This window comes from Acyrthosiphon pisum, chromosome A3, assembly GCF_005508785.2.
Source record: "Acyrthosiphon pisum isolate AL4f chromosome A3, pea_aphid_22Mar2018_4r6ur, whole genome shotgun sequence".
Lineage (NCBI taxonomy): Eukaryota > Metazoa > Arthropoda > Insecta > Hemiptera > Aphididae > Acyrthosiphon > Acyrthosiphon pisum.
In genome coordinates this window covers 11,528,932-11,547,365 of record NC_042496.1, presented here as the reverse complement: position 1 = coordinate 11,547,365, position 18,434 = coordinate 11,528,932, and the positions used below count along the sequence as shown (strand labels likewise).

At 26.1% G+C, this 18,434-nt stretch overlaps 1 protein-coding gene across 4 annotated transcripts in view; it reads left to right on the top strand.

Moving 5' to 3' along the window:
• The window catches only part of LOC100164076 (zwei Ig domain protein zig-8-like), a 254,559-nt gene extending 238,800 nt beyond the window's left edge, over nt 1-15,759 (top strand). For 3 of the 4 annotated variants that reach the window (XM_008189020.3, XM_016807821.2, XM_008189021.3), the window contains 3 exons: nt 3,243-3,456; nt 8,851-9,156; nt 13,244-15,759. In XM_008189020.3, the coding sequence (XP_008187242.1) occupies nt 3,243-3,456; nt 8,851-9,156; nt 13,244-13,350 (627 nt within the window). In that variant the 3' untranslated portion in view covers nt 13,351-15,759. The remainder of the gene's footprint in view (nt 1-3,242; nt 3,457-8,850; nt 9,157-13,243) is intronic. The other variant, XM_001945859.5, reaches the window with a different exon arrangement.
• Nucleotides 15,760-18,434: the final 2,675 nt, after the last annotated feature.

Here is an 18,434-nt window from a genome sequence, read left to right as displayed (position 1 = left end):
TTTTTAGAAAAAAAACTAAAATAAAATGAAAACTGACTATGTCCGTAAAGAGCTCAAAATAAATCAAAATATTTTGAAAATTTTATGGTGTATAGAAAATGCTAATATAAACATTCAGTCAAAATTTCATGTATCTACGGTCATTTTTTTTGAAAACCAAATTCAATTTTGTGAAAAATCGATTTTGCGTAAAAATTCCCGTTTTCCCTTAATTGTTCTTTTGTTTTTCCCGGCGCTTTTGAAAACTACTGGGAAATTTAAATTTTGACCTCCCCAATGCACCAACGATATTCACTTTCCAATCGAACAAGATACTGAAGTTGAAAATCGCAGCATTATTTCGACTACTTATCGTGTACACAGACACAAAAAAAATAAAAAAAAAATTTAAAAAAAAACACATCATTGTAAAATCAATACATTCATCGTTCCACTCAGAATCTAAAATTACAACAAAATAACTAAAATCATTATTTTTATTTTTATTCGTTTTTATGGCCTCAAATGACCTCTTTAAAGTACTATTTCGATCCAATTTGCTAAAACATAAAATAATAAATGTTGAAATCGAAAAATTCTTTCTGGTAGATATTTTGTATACAGGATAAAAAACAAATTAAAAAATAAACACCATTGTAAAATCAATATATCCCTCGCTCTGCTCAGAATTAAAATATGAGTGGACTAATATAATATATTTTGAAGGATTACTAATTATAATATTATAATAAGTATTTTTAGTTTTATTAATTCGGTAGGTTGAACAAGTTTTTGACAATATCATAGTAAACAATAAAATATAGACTTGAGTACTTCAGAAAAATGTATCTCAATATACAGAAATAAAAGATGAAAAAAATCATGAATATATTTGAATTTTAAATTATTATGAAATAAAAAAATCTTTATTTTTGGTGGAAATATTCAATTTTGTTAAAATTTAAACTTCATATAGTTATAAAAAAAAAATTGTGTTGGAAATTTCGATATTTTATAGCTGCTATATGAAAAATTTGCTGAAAACTTGTTCAAGCTTTTAACCTAGAAACAAATATTTTATAAACCTACATTTAAAATGTCTGTACACACCTCAAAAAGAACCAAAATATTTTTAAAAATATATCATATTGTATAGAATACGTTAGTAGGTATACTATATATTATATTTTGTAGAAATTCAAAGTAAAATATAAAAATCAATTATGTTGAAAACTGGTGTTGCGTAAATATTTCCACCATCCGACTGTCTTTTTTAGTTTTACCGTGAATTGTCTTCTTTTAACCATCCACAGAATTAGATTCAGTTTTCTACCAAAAACTACCCTCAATATTGAAAATGTTAGCTTTTTCTGTTCCAATATGTGTCGGTGGACACAAAATATCACTCCACTCAGAATTTAAAATGAAACATATTTATTTTACACTTAAATATTGTTATAATACATCGCTAGTGTAGTGTTTATTTAACTAACAACCAAAACATTTTGTTATAAATGAGGCATTAATCAGTTACATACAAAAACTATTCGTTCTTTAAACAGTGACAAAACAAGGGAAATCTTTATATTATGAAAATAAATAGGTTTTTAAATAGTTTTTTTCTTGCTTTTTAGATAATATATCGTCCGCATGTATTTGCTGCCGATGAATAAATTACGGTTATGATTTAACATACCAGACCAAATTCTATGCTAAAAAAAAAAATATATATAATTTCTTTTGATGTTTAGATTGTATGGAAAATCTGCATGCCATACGCAAGTTATGGAATTCATATTTTGTTTGATACTCTTCGTAATCGTAATAATAAAAAAATAAAATAAAATAAATATACCATATACAGAGAGAGCCTTGTACATTTTTTTCGACACAATTATTTGCAAACAGTTTTTACGTCACCCCTTAATAATGGCTTTGTTCACCAATTTATTTTTCATTGGTATCATTTTACAGTGTCTACCGAAAGAATAATAAAGGTTTACAGTATACTATATATATATATATAATACATACAGGGTGAATCACCAAAGATGCTCACCCCTCGTTAATCTTTTTATAAAATATCTATTCGATTTCTTATTTTTGGAATTATTAAGATAAAACGTATTTTAACTGAAAGATAAAATTATTCAATACTTAGATTTTTATACCATTTAAAAATTTTTCTATTGTGATACAAACTTGTTTTTTTTTTCAAATTATAAACACCTTTTTTAATGTACCTAAATAGGTTTTTGATATTTTATGTTAAAATATCAAGTTTATATATTTATAGTATAGTTCTTACAGAAAAAATTATTTTTAAAATAAAATAGAAGTTTTATCACCACAGAAAACTCCTAAATTTATATAAAATATCCAAGTAGGTATTTTAAAATAGGGTATTTAAATACCTATACTTTAAAACTATAATAACAGAATTAGAATTTTTAGCAAAAAAATGTGAAAGAGTATGCTTGGTGGTTAACCCTATAAATAGGTTTTTAAGAATTTTCATAATATATACGATAAGACGTCATTATTTAATGTACCTCGTAAATAGATTTATTTTACTGAAAATAATATTATTAATAAGCGTCCAAAAATGTCACCCACGTTTGTTGCATATATTGAGATTAATTATAGACAAATTAGGGCAAAAGATTTACGGACACCTATCCGTTTTCACCAGGTTAATACAATAATAATATTAAAGAACGGAAATTAGTTACGCTTCGCGATGCTTCTTTTCTTCTTAAAAATAAAATATGATCCGGTCAATGTATTTGAATTTAACTCTTACTGACAACATCATTATATAACGGTGCGATGGCGGTGAATAGTTTGATTCATTGCTGGTTGCCACGGCTGTATTCATTTATTAGAGGGAAAATATCGCCGAGTGAAAAATTCCTAAATAACAGTGATCTTTAAAGTCTCGTATATTTCAAGAGATAAGGCACTTAATATTTTTGTAGGTCTTAGTGATTTATTTATAAACGTGGAAAAGCGGAGGGAATCCGACGAACGTCCGTAATCCGTTTGATTGATAGCGAATAATGAGCGTCGACGTCGTCGTCGCCGTGCGCACCAGGGAAATTACGTTTCGTTTTTCACTGCAGTTGTTATTTTGTTTTGTGTTTATTTATTTTTCGGTCATCCGTTTTGACGTGTTGTATTCTTGTCGGAATTAGTTTTGGATTTCGCCCATGTGACATCAACATCCTAATTACAGTGTGCAATCGTACGTTTTTTGACTTCAGGTTTCTTGGATGCGAAAACGAGACTTGCATATATTGACGTCCAGCATCCACACGTACACCGGAGACGGGCGTTTCAGCGTCGTGCACCCAGAAAACAGCGAACAATGGGATTTGAAGGTGGAGTTTGTGCAAAAAAGAGATGCTGGCATATACGAGTGTCAGGTGAACACCGAACCTAAGATCAACTTAGCTGTGCAACTGAACGTCGAAGGTAGTACGTATAACAAATCAATTTTAAATGTATGTAGGTATGATAATTTAGCACATATAGTTAGTCGTTAAATAGTTACGTTTGTATAGTCGTTTGCAAAATCATTCAATTATGTCGTAATTACCATTGCTGGTACCTACACTTATAAGTCAATGAATAATACATTTTAATAATTACCTATTATTGTTTCAAACGCGATTAATACAATATTTCACTATTCCACTCCTCAAACACTAAAGGTTAAACGATCAACTACTTTACATCTTAGTTTTTATTCAATACTGTATTACCTAGATTCATCTTGTATGTTTCGATATCGTTTTCAATAACACAATGATAATATAACTATAATTTTTTTTTCATAATTCCATTTAGATTATGGAAATCTATTGATCGTTATTACTCTTACTTTCTAGTGACGTATCAATAATTTCGGAAGCAATCTTCTCCATATTTATTTAAGAAATTAAATCTCGTTATTTATTGTATCATAATAATAACATTATTATAACACATTTGAATACAATCAGCAGTGAAAATTATTTGTTTGATTGAGCTCTGAAAATAACATACAGTTTCACGATTTCTTTGATTTTTTAGCAAAAAATTAAATTGTATTAAAATCATTTAACATTAATCTGAACGCATTTTAAATAACAACAAAACAATTTAATTTAATTTTCCATTTAATACAAACTATAACCATGCATTATGTTCAATTCCAGTCTAATAATACTTGAAATATAATAAATGTACCTCAAATTAAAATAGTTCTGAAAGCTAATAATTAATTTTTTCAAACCATTAACGCACATTTCATTGAAATAACAATTGGGTTTATTAGCTCTTAGTAGTTAAAAACGGTCGATCTTATACACATTTACAAAATGTATATAGGTTTAAAATGATGATATTATAATTAATAAATAACTTATTTTAATGAATTAGCGTATTTCTTTGAAGTATGAAAATCGAATACAAAAATGTATTATCATAAGAACTATGAGTTTAATTCACTTAATAACAATGAAATATGCATGTACTGATCCACTCAAAAATAATTAAATATTCACTAAGAATTCTCAAATATAGGAAATGTATCTAATAAAATTAATTCTCAATTAATTAGTAAAAGTTAGTATAGTATATATCGTGAAAGGTACAAATAAACAATATTTGAAAGTATTCAAAATATATTATACGGCTATACACAAATGTATATTATTATGACAACAAAAAAACAAAAATAATAAGCTTAAAAAAAGAAATGTATACCATGTTAACTTATTTAGTTCATTAAAATATAATTTTTAAATATTATATACGTACTTATTACATTTGGTTCAATCCATAATATTCCCAAATATGCAATAAATACTTTGAATTGAATGTATGCATTTTATTCACTAACGTCTAAAATATGAAAAATACAATTTTGTATTTAGAATATTAATTTCTTTAATCATATTTGTATCTCACATATATTTAATAACTATGAGAATTAAAATTATCAATACGCATATTAATTAAATTCACAGCCGTTATTACTATCACCACACATCAATATTCTAGTTCAAATAATTATTGAAACATCGAAAACCCCTTAAAAAAAATTATTAAACGAACTGTAAGAACAAATTTTTTAACATTCTGAAAGCAAGACAATTTTAAATCGTCTAAAACAAAAATCTCAAAGTATAGACAATTTTTTTAAAATAAACAATTGCTAATGTTATAACAAACAAACGATATTTGTATTAAAACATAGCGAGATGAATCAAACTTAAATTCTTAGCAATCTCGTATTCCCAGCTCCCAATATTTACTCAATTCTATTATTGAACAATCATTTATCAACAGTAATTTGTATACTTCAAAATGTAGGTACCTATATATGTCCATTGTACGTTCGAGTGTGAAAAAGGGAAAGAATTGAACGCAATGTTACTATATTGACAAAAACCGAAAAGGCATAGATGCATATTATAATATAATATATACTTGTACAGTATTTTTTCGATTCAATCCAAAAGTAAATGCTCATTTTGTATAGAAGAAAACGATTGTATTATATCTACCCATATACAATAACTGTTGACACATTATTTGTCAATGTCCCTCTTAAATAAACAACTGTGTAGTATAGTACTATAGTTCTAAACTAAAAAAAAAAAAATGCGTAGGTAAATGTGGAGTGTTTCTTCATGATAATGAAACTATCAGTACATATTTAGATCAAGCTATTCATTTTTTACTCGGTTGTTCTAAAATGAATGAAAACAAATTTATTTTTTAAATTAAAAACTATTCATAACTTAAACAAAACAAACTTTTTACTACTTCAGTTATATGGCCTGTAAAAATTATACTCCAAGATTTTTGGTGCATCATGGAACAAATACAAATTAACAATTCTCAAGTATGGGGACTATTTAAACTTTTGTTCCAAAAATAGTTAGAATAAATTCAATGAAGAAATATTTTCTATGAAGTATAAAGTTAGTTACAAACAAATGGTGTATAATACCACAGACTTTCAAGTATAAATTTCGATTTGACTAAAACTTATATTATGTTCTTCATTTATTATAATTTATAATATAGAATGATAATTTACTTAATATTTAAAATATTGAATTTTATACACAACGAAACTTCAATATACCGGATACTCTCTATCGCTGATATTTTGTCCGTTATTCAGAAATCAGAAATTTCAACTATTCAGAGGGTCCAGCTTGTAGAAAGTTTGTAGTTGGTACCCAAGAAGACGTCCGCTATTGGGAGGTATTTGTAAGGGGAGGATTCAATGTACCTACTATAAATTATGATCAATATAAAGTTATAGCTTACAGATATTGGATTGAATTTTATAAAAACATGTAATTAATACATTCGTCATTCACCCACATAATATTATGAATAGTATTTTGTTAAAATAATATTAGACTAGATTAGTAAATTAAATAAAATATGTACTACTTTATTCACGTGTTCTTAACAATTTGAATACCTACTATTCATAAAGTAATCTGCCAAAATGTTTGATTACCTAATGTAAATAAAATATAAATAGTTGTTGTTATTTTACATAGTTTTTCTTTAAATAAATCTAATATAATATTGATAGGTTTTTTCCTATAAAAATTAATATCAATAATTATTAAAATGTATTCGAACTTCAGTACTGAAAGATTTGAAAACCGTAATAGCCGTGATTTATTGAGGGAAATAATAGCTATTGTTTACTTAAATTACTACTATCACCATTATTTGAGAATACGGTATATATTTTGTAATAACATTTCCCGAGTGTTTTCGATTAACTGTATTCGTTTAATTATTTTAGGAGTAGTTGGTAAAACAAAATCATACTTTTAAAATTTAAATATCTGTTATTTTAATCCAAGCCAAACTTTGTAACTATAAATAGGAAAAAAATTATAATTTGAAATACAATGACCTTATATTTTAATCATAAAAAATGTGCGTCGAATGTCATGTTATAATATAGTACACCAGTAGCACATTTAAGTAAAAACATAATTATTACTTAGGAAAAAAAAAATATTTCGAAATAATTCTCTAGGAAGTAGGCAGTTAAAATATGTTGTTATGAATCTGTATCATAATTTCTTTATAATTAATTTTGCACGTAAAAAATAACTTTGTAAACTTGTTATTATGGTTCAATAACTGCTTCACCCTTATTTGGTATTTTTTTTAGTTTTTGACAAGTATGCCTATATTTCATGTGCAATACAAATATTTGTAAATAATATGATTTGTGTATTAAAATTCGCATATCATATATTATAGTCTGATATATTTTAACTTTTCAAAAACAGTGGAAAGTTCTTGTGGAATTATATCGTTTGTTTTATAGTTCAAATTTGCTTCATATTTTGTGCACATTTTTACCATAGTTTAATTTATGACGTGCATTGTGCATGTGTGTAAATTGGTTTTCCTATACTTACGTCAAATATACAATACTTAATCACAATGAGATTACCATCGTGGCGTAGTCTGTACTTAAAATACGCTGGCCCGACGTTATTTAAACGTAAAATTTAATCAAATGATCTTTTGAAGATATTATGAGTGCCGTGTTAAATTCAAAGGGCAGGTAACAATACAAATAAAAAAATTAAAATCGCTCTGTTGATAATAATATGTTCTTTCACGTGGTTTTATTCTTGTGGTAACCACACGTTGTAATCGCCAAGTGATTGTATAGTACTTATAATATACTGAGTATCTTGAACAACAACAGGATTCTATAATACCTATAGTACTAGATAGTAAACTTCCACCATTCATTGAATCCTTCAAGGTCGGTTGGCAATTGAATTGTATTTTGTATGGCAAATAAGATTAATTATGATTTATCTTATATTATATTTTATTATTTCTAAACCTGTTGTTTTTAAAAAAAAAATATTCTATATAAATTATTTTACATTTATTATTTTATTTTACCATTAAAAACACGATGTTATTTCTAATAAATTTTGTATGATGAATGAAATGTTTTTCCAACCGACAAAATAGGTCTGTCCACAGCTGAGCTTCACTAATTGTAATGATGTAAATTATATAGGTTTTTCTTATCTAGTGTAGTTTAGAAGTCTGTGTGAACAACACATTTATAATAAACATATATATTATAGTCATCATACAATTATTTTGCAATAATTATGGGTATGACGTTATGGTATCATATTATATTTGATAATACATTATAAACTTATGGGTAGGTATGTATAGGACTTGATTATTAACATATTATGCACTCGTCTGACATAGTGACATGTGTGTGTATTATTATTTTCCATTGTATTTAAAGACGAAATTCCAGTGCAATACAGATTATAGATGGTTTAAAGAGGCAAGTTGATACGTCTTTATCCCCTATTAGCATTTTTAACTATTTTTATCGCATTAAGTACGTACTTTCGCGAACGAACGATAATAATGCGCGTTGATACTATGGGGATCAATTCACACGATCAACATAACGTATTCATTTCCGACAGTATAAATTATCGCTAAGACTGAACAAAAAAATATAAGAAAAAAAAAGAAGGAATGTTTACACAAGATAACGGTAGATCAACCTATTTCTTGGAGACGAGGTTAGGGTACCATATATCAGCTAAGGTAAAATAAATCCTATATAGTCTGATGTGAAAAACACTCTACACCATGACGTCACATGAAAGTCCGGTCCATAAATTAAATGTATAATAAACAGTATTGTTTTTCTCGTGACAACTCTACGATAACGGTATTATTATCATAATAGCTCGTCGTCTTAGTGCAAACCACAATATTATAATAATATAACGAAGGCTCATGACTGTTTGTTTGTTGTTGCGTTTCTGTCGTACACAGCTGCCCAAGCCAATATCCACGGGCCCCCAGAGGTGTTCGTGAAGAAGGGAAGTACCATCAGCCTGACCTGTTCGGTGAACGTGCACTCGACGCCGCCTAGCTCGGTGGTGTGGCTGCATGGCACCAAAGTAGTGGACTTCGACTCGCCCCGCGGCCGTGGAGGCATCAGCCTGGAAACGGAGAAAACCGAGTCGGGCACCACTAGCCGATTGCTGGTCACCAAGGCCGGTCTATCCGACACCGGAAACTACACGTGCCAGCCGAGCAACGCCAACACGGCCACGGTGTTCGTCCACGTGCTCAACGGTAAGCAGAGTCTACTGATAGATAATATGATAAAACAATATTAAACGACAGAGATATAGTTAGTAGGCTAAATATAAATAGAGTCACAGAGCCTAGTGGTCTTTAAAGGTAGCACATTGGTTATAGAGGTACCATGCTCCAAGCCTTCCAGGTTACATCAGGTAGGTAGTACATTGATATTATTAGGACCTAATTTTGATAGTTAATACAGTACATTTTTCTTTCCATCGTTTACTTAGGTACTTGGGCGCTTGTATAAAGATTTTTTTTTGAGTTGTCTGTAATCTACAGCTTAAAAAAGAAAAAACACAAGATGGTTAATTGTATTGAATGAATAATCTGAATAACAGCTGTAGAATGATAATTCTCAAGTTTTAAAAAAATATTTATTAACCTAATATAGGGTAGCAGAATTTTTTTAGTGGACCAATCCAGTGTATTACCGAAATTAAGTATGGGCTCTACTTGCTAACCAGTAAAAACATGTTATCCAATTAGTATAAAATTTTAATATCGGGTCTAAACTATAGTGCAACTATACAAACTACAAGTATGTAGTGTTGTAAAGTTGTAACTTATATATTGTATTGATAATTAGGGGGTGATTATAGGTAAACTTCTCTATGGGACGATAAGTAGATAAACTCTAGGCATTGTTCATCAATAACAATTTAAAAAAAAAAACACTACCAATAATTGGTAGACGTCTAGACCATTTTTTTTTAAATTTAAGTAATTAACCAAATCTGGTTTTTCTCTCATATAAGGATTTAAATCTGCATCACTACAGATGGTGATATAAAAAAGCCAAAACTGCATCACAATATTATTTGATAAAAAGAGTTGCTTATAAAAAAAAACTACCTTATAATTAATTATTATTATATAAAATAGGAATTTGTTCAATTAGATGGTCTAAACGGGTTTTAAATACTATGATTTTTTTCCCGGACTAAAACATGCTTTTTCTTTAAATTCCAAAAGTCTAATGTTATTTCAAATACTACAATTGTTGTAAGTTTAATTTATACATTATAAATTGAGTATGACACTTAAATTGAAATGTTTAAAAACAAAAAAAAAAAAACATTTTAAGAGCCCAAGGCTGACCAACTAAGTATTTACTATTCAACTACAATAATATAATATAATATAATATATATATATTAGATATATAACTCTGTAGAGTATAATATAGAGTATATTTAATATCTTTTCGTTGGAAACATTATGATTATAGTATAAATGTAGTTTAAGTATTTCAATTGGACTAAGTACGTCTTAAAGAATGTATAAATATTAAAAAAATGAATAACCTAGTCAATTAGTATGAGTGATGCGTATTTTATTATCACTTTCCAAAATATGTAATATTTAATATCGTGAAATTAATATCTACGATAGAGTCTTAGGTTACTAAAATTAATTTTAAAAAGTAATTTGTTTCTCATATGTTGGTTATCATTTTCGTATCTTGTAAACTGTCAAACTGATACAATCTCTTGATTTTACCCAGATCCTTTACAATTGTTGGCGTTTGATCTTGTATCATTCTTGAGTACTGATTTCTTAATGTTACCCTTTAATAACAAAAAATAACGAAAAACCATTAGTTACGTCTCTTTTTTCAGGCTCCTTTTCAATTAACTACGCGAATAAATGCCAAATAAATATTTCATACCATAGGATTTAATTTTTAAAAACCACAAACTGATACTTTCAAACTTATTTATAATATATATGACTACTAAATTAATCGTAAGCAATATTAACCCAATCTCTGTAATTAATATTGTAATAAAAAATTATAAATTACTAGCTGCCCGACCTTCCTCCGGAAGAAATTATTTTTTTATAATTTAATTTAAAAACATATGACTATTTTTTTGGCTATACAAATAGTATAATATAATTACATAATATTGTAGTTATTGTTATTGCTAATTTCTGAAAATTAAATATCTTACATTTTGAATTCAACCACTGGAGTGGTAATTTTTATTCTTTTTATTATAGAATAGAGATAAGGTAGAAAAAAATTTAACAATAAATTATTTGTTCAATGAATAATATGTATTTCAAAGGAAAAATGCAAGTGCAAACAAATAAATAAATAATTAATAATAATAAGAACAATAATAAATAAACAAACAAACCGGTTTCCTTCGTCTCCAAAATCAATTTAAATTTATATATATATATATATATAGATTAGAATTGTTATATGATTAGCAACATACTGTGACTTAAAATAATTGGAACAGTTATTTTTGTCAATTAAACAAATATATACTATAGCTTAAATAATATTATAACAAAAGAATAAACAATGTTCGTATATTATGTAAACTTACTGATATTTATTTTACAATAAAACGTACCTAATATCGTAAATATAATTTGTTAAAATATTTATTTTCGTTATAACTTATATAAGGTATATACTGAAAACATTATTTACAATTTTTAGTAAATTAAACTGTTTTCACAAAATGTAAGACGTTATAATTCTTTTAAAATTATAAATAAACGATTAATAAATTAATATAAACTAATAACTATTAATATCTACTAACATATATTACAAATGTCCTATAAAAGTTTAGAACATAAATATTTTGGAACTATTTAATAAATACAAAATTATTTCATCTAATATTATTAAACATTCAATTCTTTCTAAAGAATTGAATAAAATTTGAATTAATTTTAAAAATACCTCTGTTATAACCTATTTTTAAAATAATTATGACATAATATTTTATTAATTTAATTTTCTGACACCTACTGCAATTCACGTGCTATGGTTTGTAACAACATATATATTATATTGAAAACAATTTTTAATTTTTCTTATTTCATGCATTCAAATCAATATTTTTTTCAAAACTATGATATTTAATATAAAATAAATATCAGACTGGTTTTAAACTAAATGGAAAACAATTTCAGGTGCTATAATATCGATTTATATCCGATAGTTTCCATAGTGAACATGATACGCAAAAATCACTAGAAGCCTATTTATTTACGTATTTTGAGAGGTATTTTATACGATAAGTGCTCGGAATATAATATCATATACCCTTTATATAGGACTAAAACTGATTTAAAAACACTTCCCCAGTAGTAAGTAGTAACTACCTATATTTTCAACAAGATTTTTGAAAAATATATAATATTAACCTTGATAAATATGAATCATCAAATAAAAATTTAATTTTCTGATGAATACTTCTTATTATACTACTTATTATACTTATTAGTTATTGTACTTGTTATGTACATTCATATACTATACTGTTTATGGATTGTTTGCGGTATAGTTAGTTTTTAAATATTAGAATCACACTATTCATGAAAATTATCATTAGCTATTGAGAGGTACAGTATTTATAATATTTTTTATAACAACATTATTCATTAAAAAGTATCTTTTATCATTTTCTTTCAAATACATATAAAGTTGATTATAATTTATCTAATATATATGACGTATAGGTACATACAGAATCAGTAATATTTTTCAGATCAATAAACTTTATTTTTATTATATTATACCCCGATCCTTAAAGTCCAAAAATTGTGTATAAACTGTAGTATTAGGTATATATAAATAAATAGTTAAGAAGTCATATTTGGTTTCTTCGACGTTTGAAATATTTTAGTCTCTTTAATAAATATGATGAATAGAGTCAAAGCTAGTTTGCGTAAACCATTTTTTACAACATTCACATACTGTAACTACGTGTCCAATATTATAATTTATAACAAAAAACTTAAAATGTGCTGGGTGCTTAAAAAAATTTAAATTCAAATAGCATGCAGTACGCAAAGCTTTATAAACTATATTTATTTTTTCCATACAATTCTATAAATATATACAATATACATATTTAATATATTATATATATATATATATATATGTTAAGTCAATGTTTGCTGCAATTTTGTTTCACTGTTATCGATGTCACGAATCCTCGGCATATGTCTTTACACTCCATCCGAAGAGTGCTTCTTGAATATTGAAATGACTTGTGCATATGAATAATTGATGTGTTCTCACTTTTTTTTTGTTCATCTATAGGTGAACACCCTGCCGCTATGCAACATGGTGAACACGGTGCAGGTTCTAAACTAGCAGCATGGTCTTGGACATTAACCATGGCTGCGTTTGCTCTGTCTTATAGATGATGTTAAACAAATCATTATTATGTTGCTCATACTCTCGCGAGATAAACAGAGCAGTCAATTTTCCACGGAAAAAAATCTTATAATAATATGTTTAATATTATTTTTTTGTTATTAAAATTATTATTTATAATTTAATTTGTTTTCTGTTTTAAATTTAAATCTTAGCATGGTTTTTTACAATTTTACAATTTATGGTATAAATACTTTGACCATATTATTGTAAAGGAATCATCAGACACTAAATAATTATAGTGACTGACTAATTATACTCATTTTATGTGAAATATTCATCCAATATGTATTTATAATTTTTAACATTCAGAAAAGTTCAAAAAATGTAAAACTACACAATTTGTTACTAACCGAATCATTCCCTTGGCTTTAAAAATAATTACACTAAATATGATCAGGTTGCATATTTAGGTAAATAATATTATTATATAGACTATACTATTATAGAGTGAACCTTAAAGTTGTTTAAAAATATGAATTTGTAATGCCAGTTTCGTTTTTAACTATTCAACGTCAATTCAAACCACAGTAGTTTGCAGACTTGCGATAAATTGCGTAATTAGTTGCTGATTCTCAATAAAAATTTTAATATTTTAAATTTTGATCTTTTAAGTCAAGGTATGTGTACTATTTGTACAAGGAGACACTTAAATATCAAAACATTTGAAAGCAGCAATGATTGGAAATTGTTTTTATCATACATTCACGGTTTTTTTTTTGTAATCCAAGTACCTACTTACTATATTACTAATACCTAATATAAAAGTATAAAAATGAGTAGGTAATACGTTGTAGAAGGTGCCTAAGATTTTTTCTTAATTATTTTTTTCAATTATTGTTATTTAATATTTCACACGTTTAATTTGATTGAATGGTATAGCTTGCGGTAACATGTAATTTTAGTTTTAGCAATAAGTGTTCACAAACACCACACAAATACTATTTATCAAGTAGTAAACATAATTCTGTGAATTTTTTTTCAATTTCGACCAAAACTTCAGAAATAACAAAACATAATATATTATATAACAAGCTGTACCACTAAATACAAATTATCCATTTTGTTTTCAAATAGTATGAAACACCATTTCTAAAAAAAATTTTTAAATGTTTAAGTTTAATTATATATTATAATATATATGATACATATTTAAATGTTTGTTTGTTTTCTATGATTTAATGTTGAACTCGTTAATAGAAAAATGGTGTGTTATTCATTATGTTTATGTTTAAATTATATCATTGCACAATACGTAATTAAGTTACTGACATACAAGTTAAACAGAAATTGAAATATCTATATATAAAGTAAAAGTTATCATGCTCTTTTAATGATTTAAAAATACAATATTTAGACTTACTCAATGTAATGTACAACTTATTGGTTTTTAAACTTCAATATATAAAATAATTTTTAATATTAATAATTTGTTTATAATTATAAAACTAACGATAAATGGTGTATTAAAGTTCACAATTTGTTCTTAGTTTCTAAATATTTGTTATGTACATAACGAAGTTACGTTTATAACTATATATATGTATATCACATATAAGTATATAAAATATGTAAATGTTACGGTAAATTGTGTTAAACGGAAAATAACATTATTTTCTGGTAATTAACGTCCCTGTCTACTGACCAAATACCTAGGTGATTATCGTTAGGTATGTTATATCAGATATTCAAATGAATCCTAAATTATATAAGTTGAAATATAATATGCGGGTATTTTAATTTAAAACAATGCATTATTATATTATATTATAACTTATTTGTTTTTATGAGAAGTTTCTATACTTCCGTGACATTTACTGTTGCACAATTTGTCACTTATTGCTGTAATCATTCTTGCTATACCAGCGATAGTACCCTCGTGGGCCTGCAACACAAATGTTTTCCGGTCCACAATAGAACGAACAGTTTTTTCGAGCATTTAGACTGACGGTTTACTCGAAGTCCACTCGTTCAGTCAAAGGCAAACAGTATTATCATTTACTAAAAAATCAAGACAATTCCCACATTTGTAGGCAAACAACGTTAATGGCCGGTGAATAACGTTATATTCCGTCGTATACTATAACATACATTTATATGTATATATAAATATATTATATATATACATTACACACATTTATAGAATTGAAATCATACATTTAGTGAAAAAAGGTGAAGTATATCAGTTACCTTAGTATTTAGATATAATTGCTAACGTAAAATAAATGTAAATAAGTTAATTGTAAATAAAACCATTATAATTCTGTCAGTTTTTAATGTTGATGTATATTATTACTATATAGTGCAATAATGATATGAAATTAATCCCATTCCTGAATGTCTATGTAAATTTAGTGTCATTATGTGATTTTAAAATAAAAAAATATTATTATATTAAAGTACGTTGTTACTTATTTAGTTATTTTTTATAGCTTCCTGTACAGCAATATTACTATATCTATAAAATAGTTTCAAATATCACAATACCTAAGAAGGGTAAGTAAAATATAAACGCGTTTATAGATTAAACATAAAATAATTGAAAAACATTTGTGACAACATATTAACCAAAAACAATTTGAAAACTTCAAATATCTATAAATAGCACAAAAAGATTTTTTTTGAAATTAATTAATTTCGTCGATAGCTCTGTTGTATTTTCCTTACACAACCTATTAAAAGTGCAATAGGTAAGTGTTTAAAGTTTATTTATAAAGACAAATACTCAAATTGTTATGTTTATTAAAATTGTATTTAAAAAAATTTCTAATCATACATTTTTTTATAAATCTTATCAAAAGTAAACATTTGATAGGACTTATAATTTATATCACCGAAAGCTTTAAAATATTTTAAACTTGTGTCATCAAGTAAAATAGTCAGTGTAAAAGATTACACCTTTTTATATTTTCAAGTATAAAGGTTATTTATGTAGTATTCGTGTAGATCAAATTTGGTCATTTGAGCGGATATTATCAATTGGAATATTTGGTTACAAAAATATAAAAATATACACGTTAAATTATGAAAAGTGTTATGTTACAATAATATTTCTATCATGCATTCGTTTTAACAAACTTCGATGGACATGGATATTTATTTAAACTTTAAGTTACTATTATAAAACTTGTTTAATTTTTAACTCTAAGTATATAGCGGATTTACACAGTATAAAGGTGTAAATTCAAATATTCTATATGTACACATGTACATAGGATACATAGGATAATTCACCGAGCATGCTCATCACCATTTTTGAACAAAGCAATGAATATATTTATTTTATGAATATGTGTTTTTTTTAAATTTATTTTTTTGTTCGTGTCAGTCATCACCTTTTAGTTCAATAAAAATGTTTTAATCTTTAAGGTCATTATATTTTTAGGTAACAAAGTAAATCTAGTATCTTGTATTTTGGGAGGTCAAAAGTAAAAATTCCCATTATGTACTTTTATAAATAATTTGGGAGAAAAATAAACAAAAAAAAATTAATGGAAAAAAATCAAAAATCTTATGCAAAAATAGTTTTTGTTAATATCGGGTTTCTAATTCTGAAAAATCATAAACCAATCAAAAATTAAATATATTTTATTATTTTTATTTCTATTTTTATTACAGCATATACATAAATACAATCTATGCATTAGTGCATACAATTATATGTGATAAGAAAAGAACAAAATTGTGGTTTCGTGAGTAAAATGTCACACATTAGTGAACTTAGTTTAGGGTTATAAGTAAAAGAAAAAAAATTATAAGCTAAATGGCAAGACATGACTTTCTTTTTAGTCTGTGGTCTAAGTTTTCAGGAAAGGTCAGTGTATCTAGGCCTTATATGACGGGATTTTGGTGTTTTTCTAATCTATAAACTAATCATTCATAAGAAGTTCTTGTTTCTTCCTCATTGACCTCCCAATTGACGACAGGGTTAGGTACACTAAATTATACATATCTCAAGGACTAACAATCATGTGTGCTAGGTTGTCCACGTGTGGCTTTTTACTAAGTTAAATTACTTTTTACTCTACTTAACTTCTAATTTTTATAAGTTAGAAAAAGAATCTGTCAATTTTAAACTTTTTTCTGTGTTAGCTTATTTAATGATTTAAAAAAATAGTTAACTAACCCAGTTAATATTAAATACTAAGATGTTTAAAGTTTAAATCATCATAACCCCTATCCAAATGGAACTATTTTCCTTATCATACAAAGTTAAATAACTCAAAACCACTAGTTTACATTTCAACTTAAATAGGTAGATTAAAATAATATTCAAATAGATAAGTCATCTGATAATAAATTGATATTACTATAGGACACTCCTTAAATGGTTTTAAAAATTAGAAAAATAAGGATTTTTAAATATGGTCCTTAAGAATACTTATAAATTACAACTTCAAAGATTTATTGTTAACGGAAAAAAACGGGATTTTATTATGTATTCTATATATCAAATTATATTTTTTTAATCTATATAAACAAAACTATAAGAAATAATTACAAAATACGAGAAAATGTTTAGTGATATTTTAAAAATAATTCCAAGAATTATTTAGTGTTGACACACAATTTTGTGAGTAACAAGGGTTCATTCTAATAATTTTAATTTATTCTACAAACAAACGAACCAGATAACTTTTTAAGATCTACGAAAATTGAATTTATTCAATTACTTATCGTAAAATTATTCAAATGACATGCTTTTCTCTCATCCTTGTACTTCATGACCAAAGTCACGTATTATACATGTAAACTATTATAAAACCCCTTTAAAATATATATAAAAAAAGGTGGTTAAGTGGATTTCGCTCTGCTGTACAGTAGGTTACAAGTGGGTCACTGTATAATGGATGGTATTAAATTTGAATTCAATGATATAATATCATTGTATAAGAAAAACGATTCTGAGCGGAGACGGTATGTCAGTCTAGGTATAAGACATAATATTATATTATAGTCTATAGTATTTAAAAAAAATTGACCTATAACAGGTACCTATAATAAATTCCAAATTAATCATATCATAATATCTATTAGATACATATAACGCGTTATACATCAACAACAAACCGTG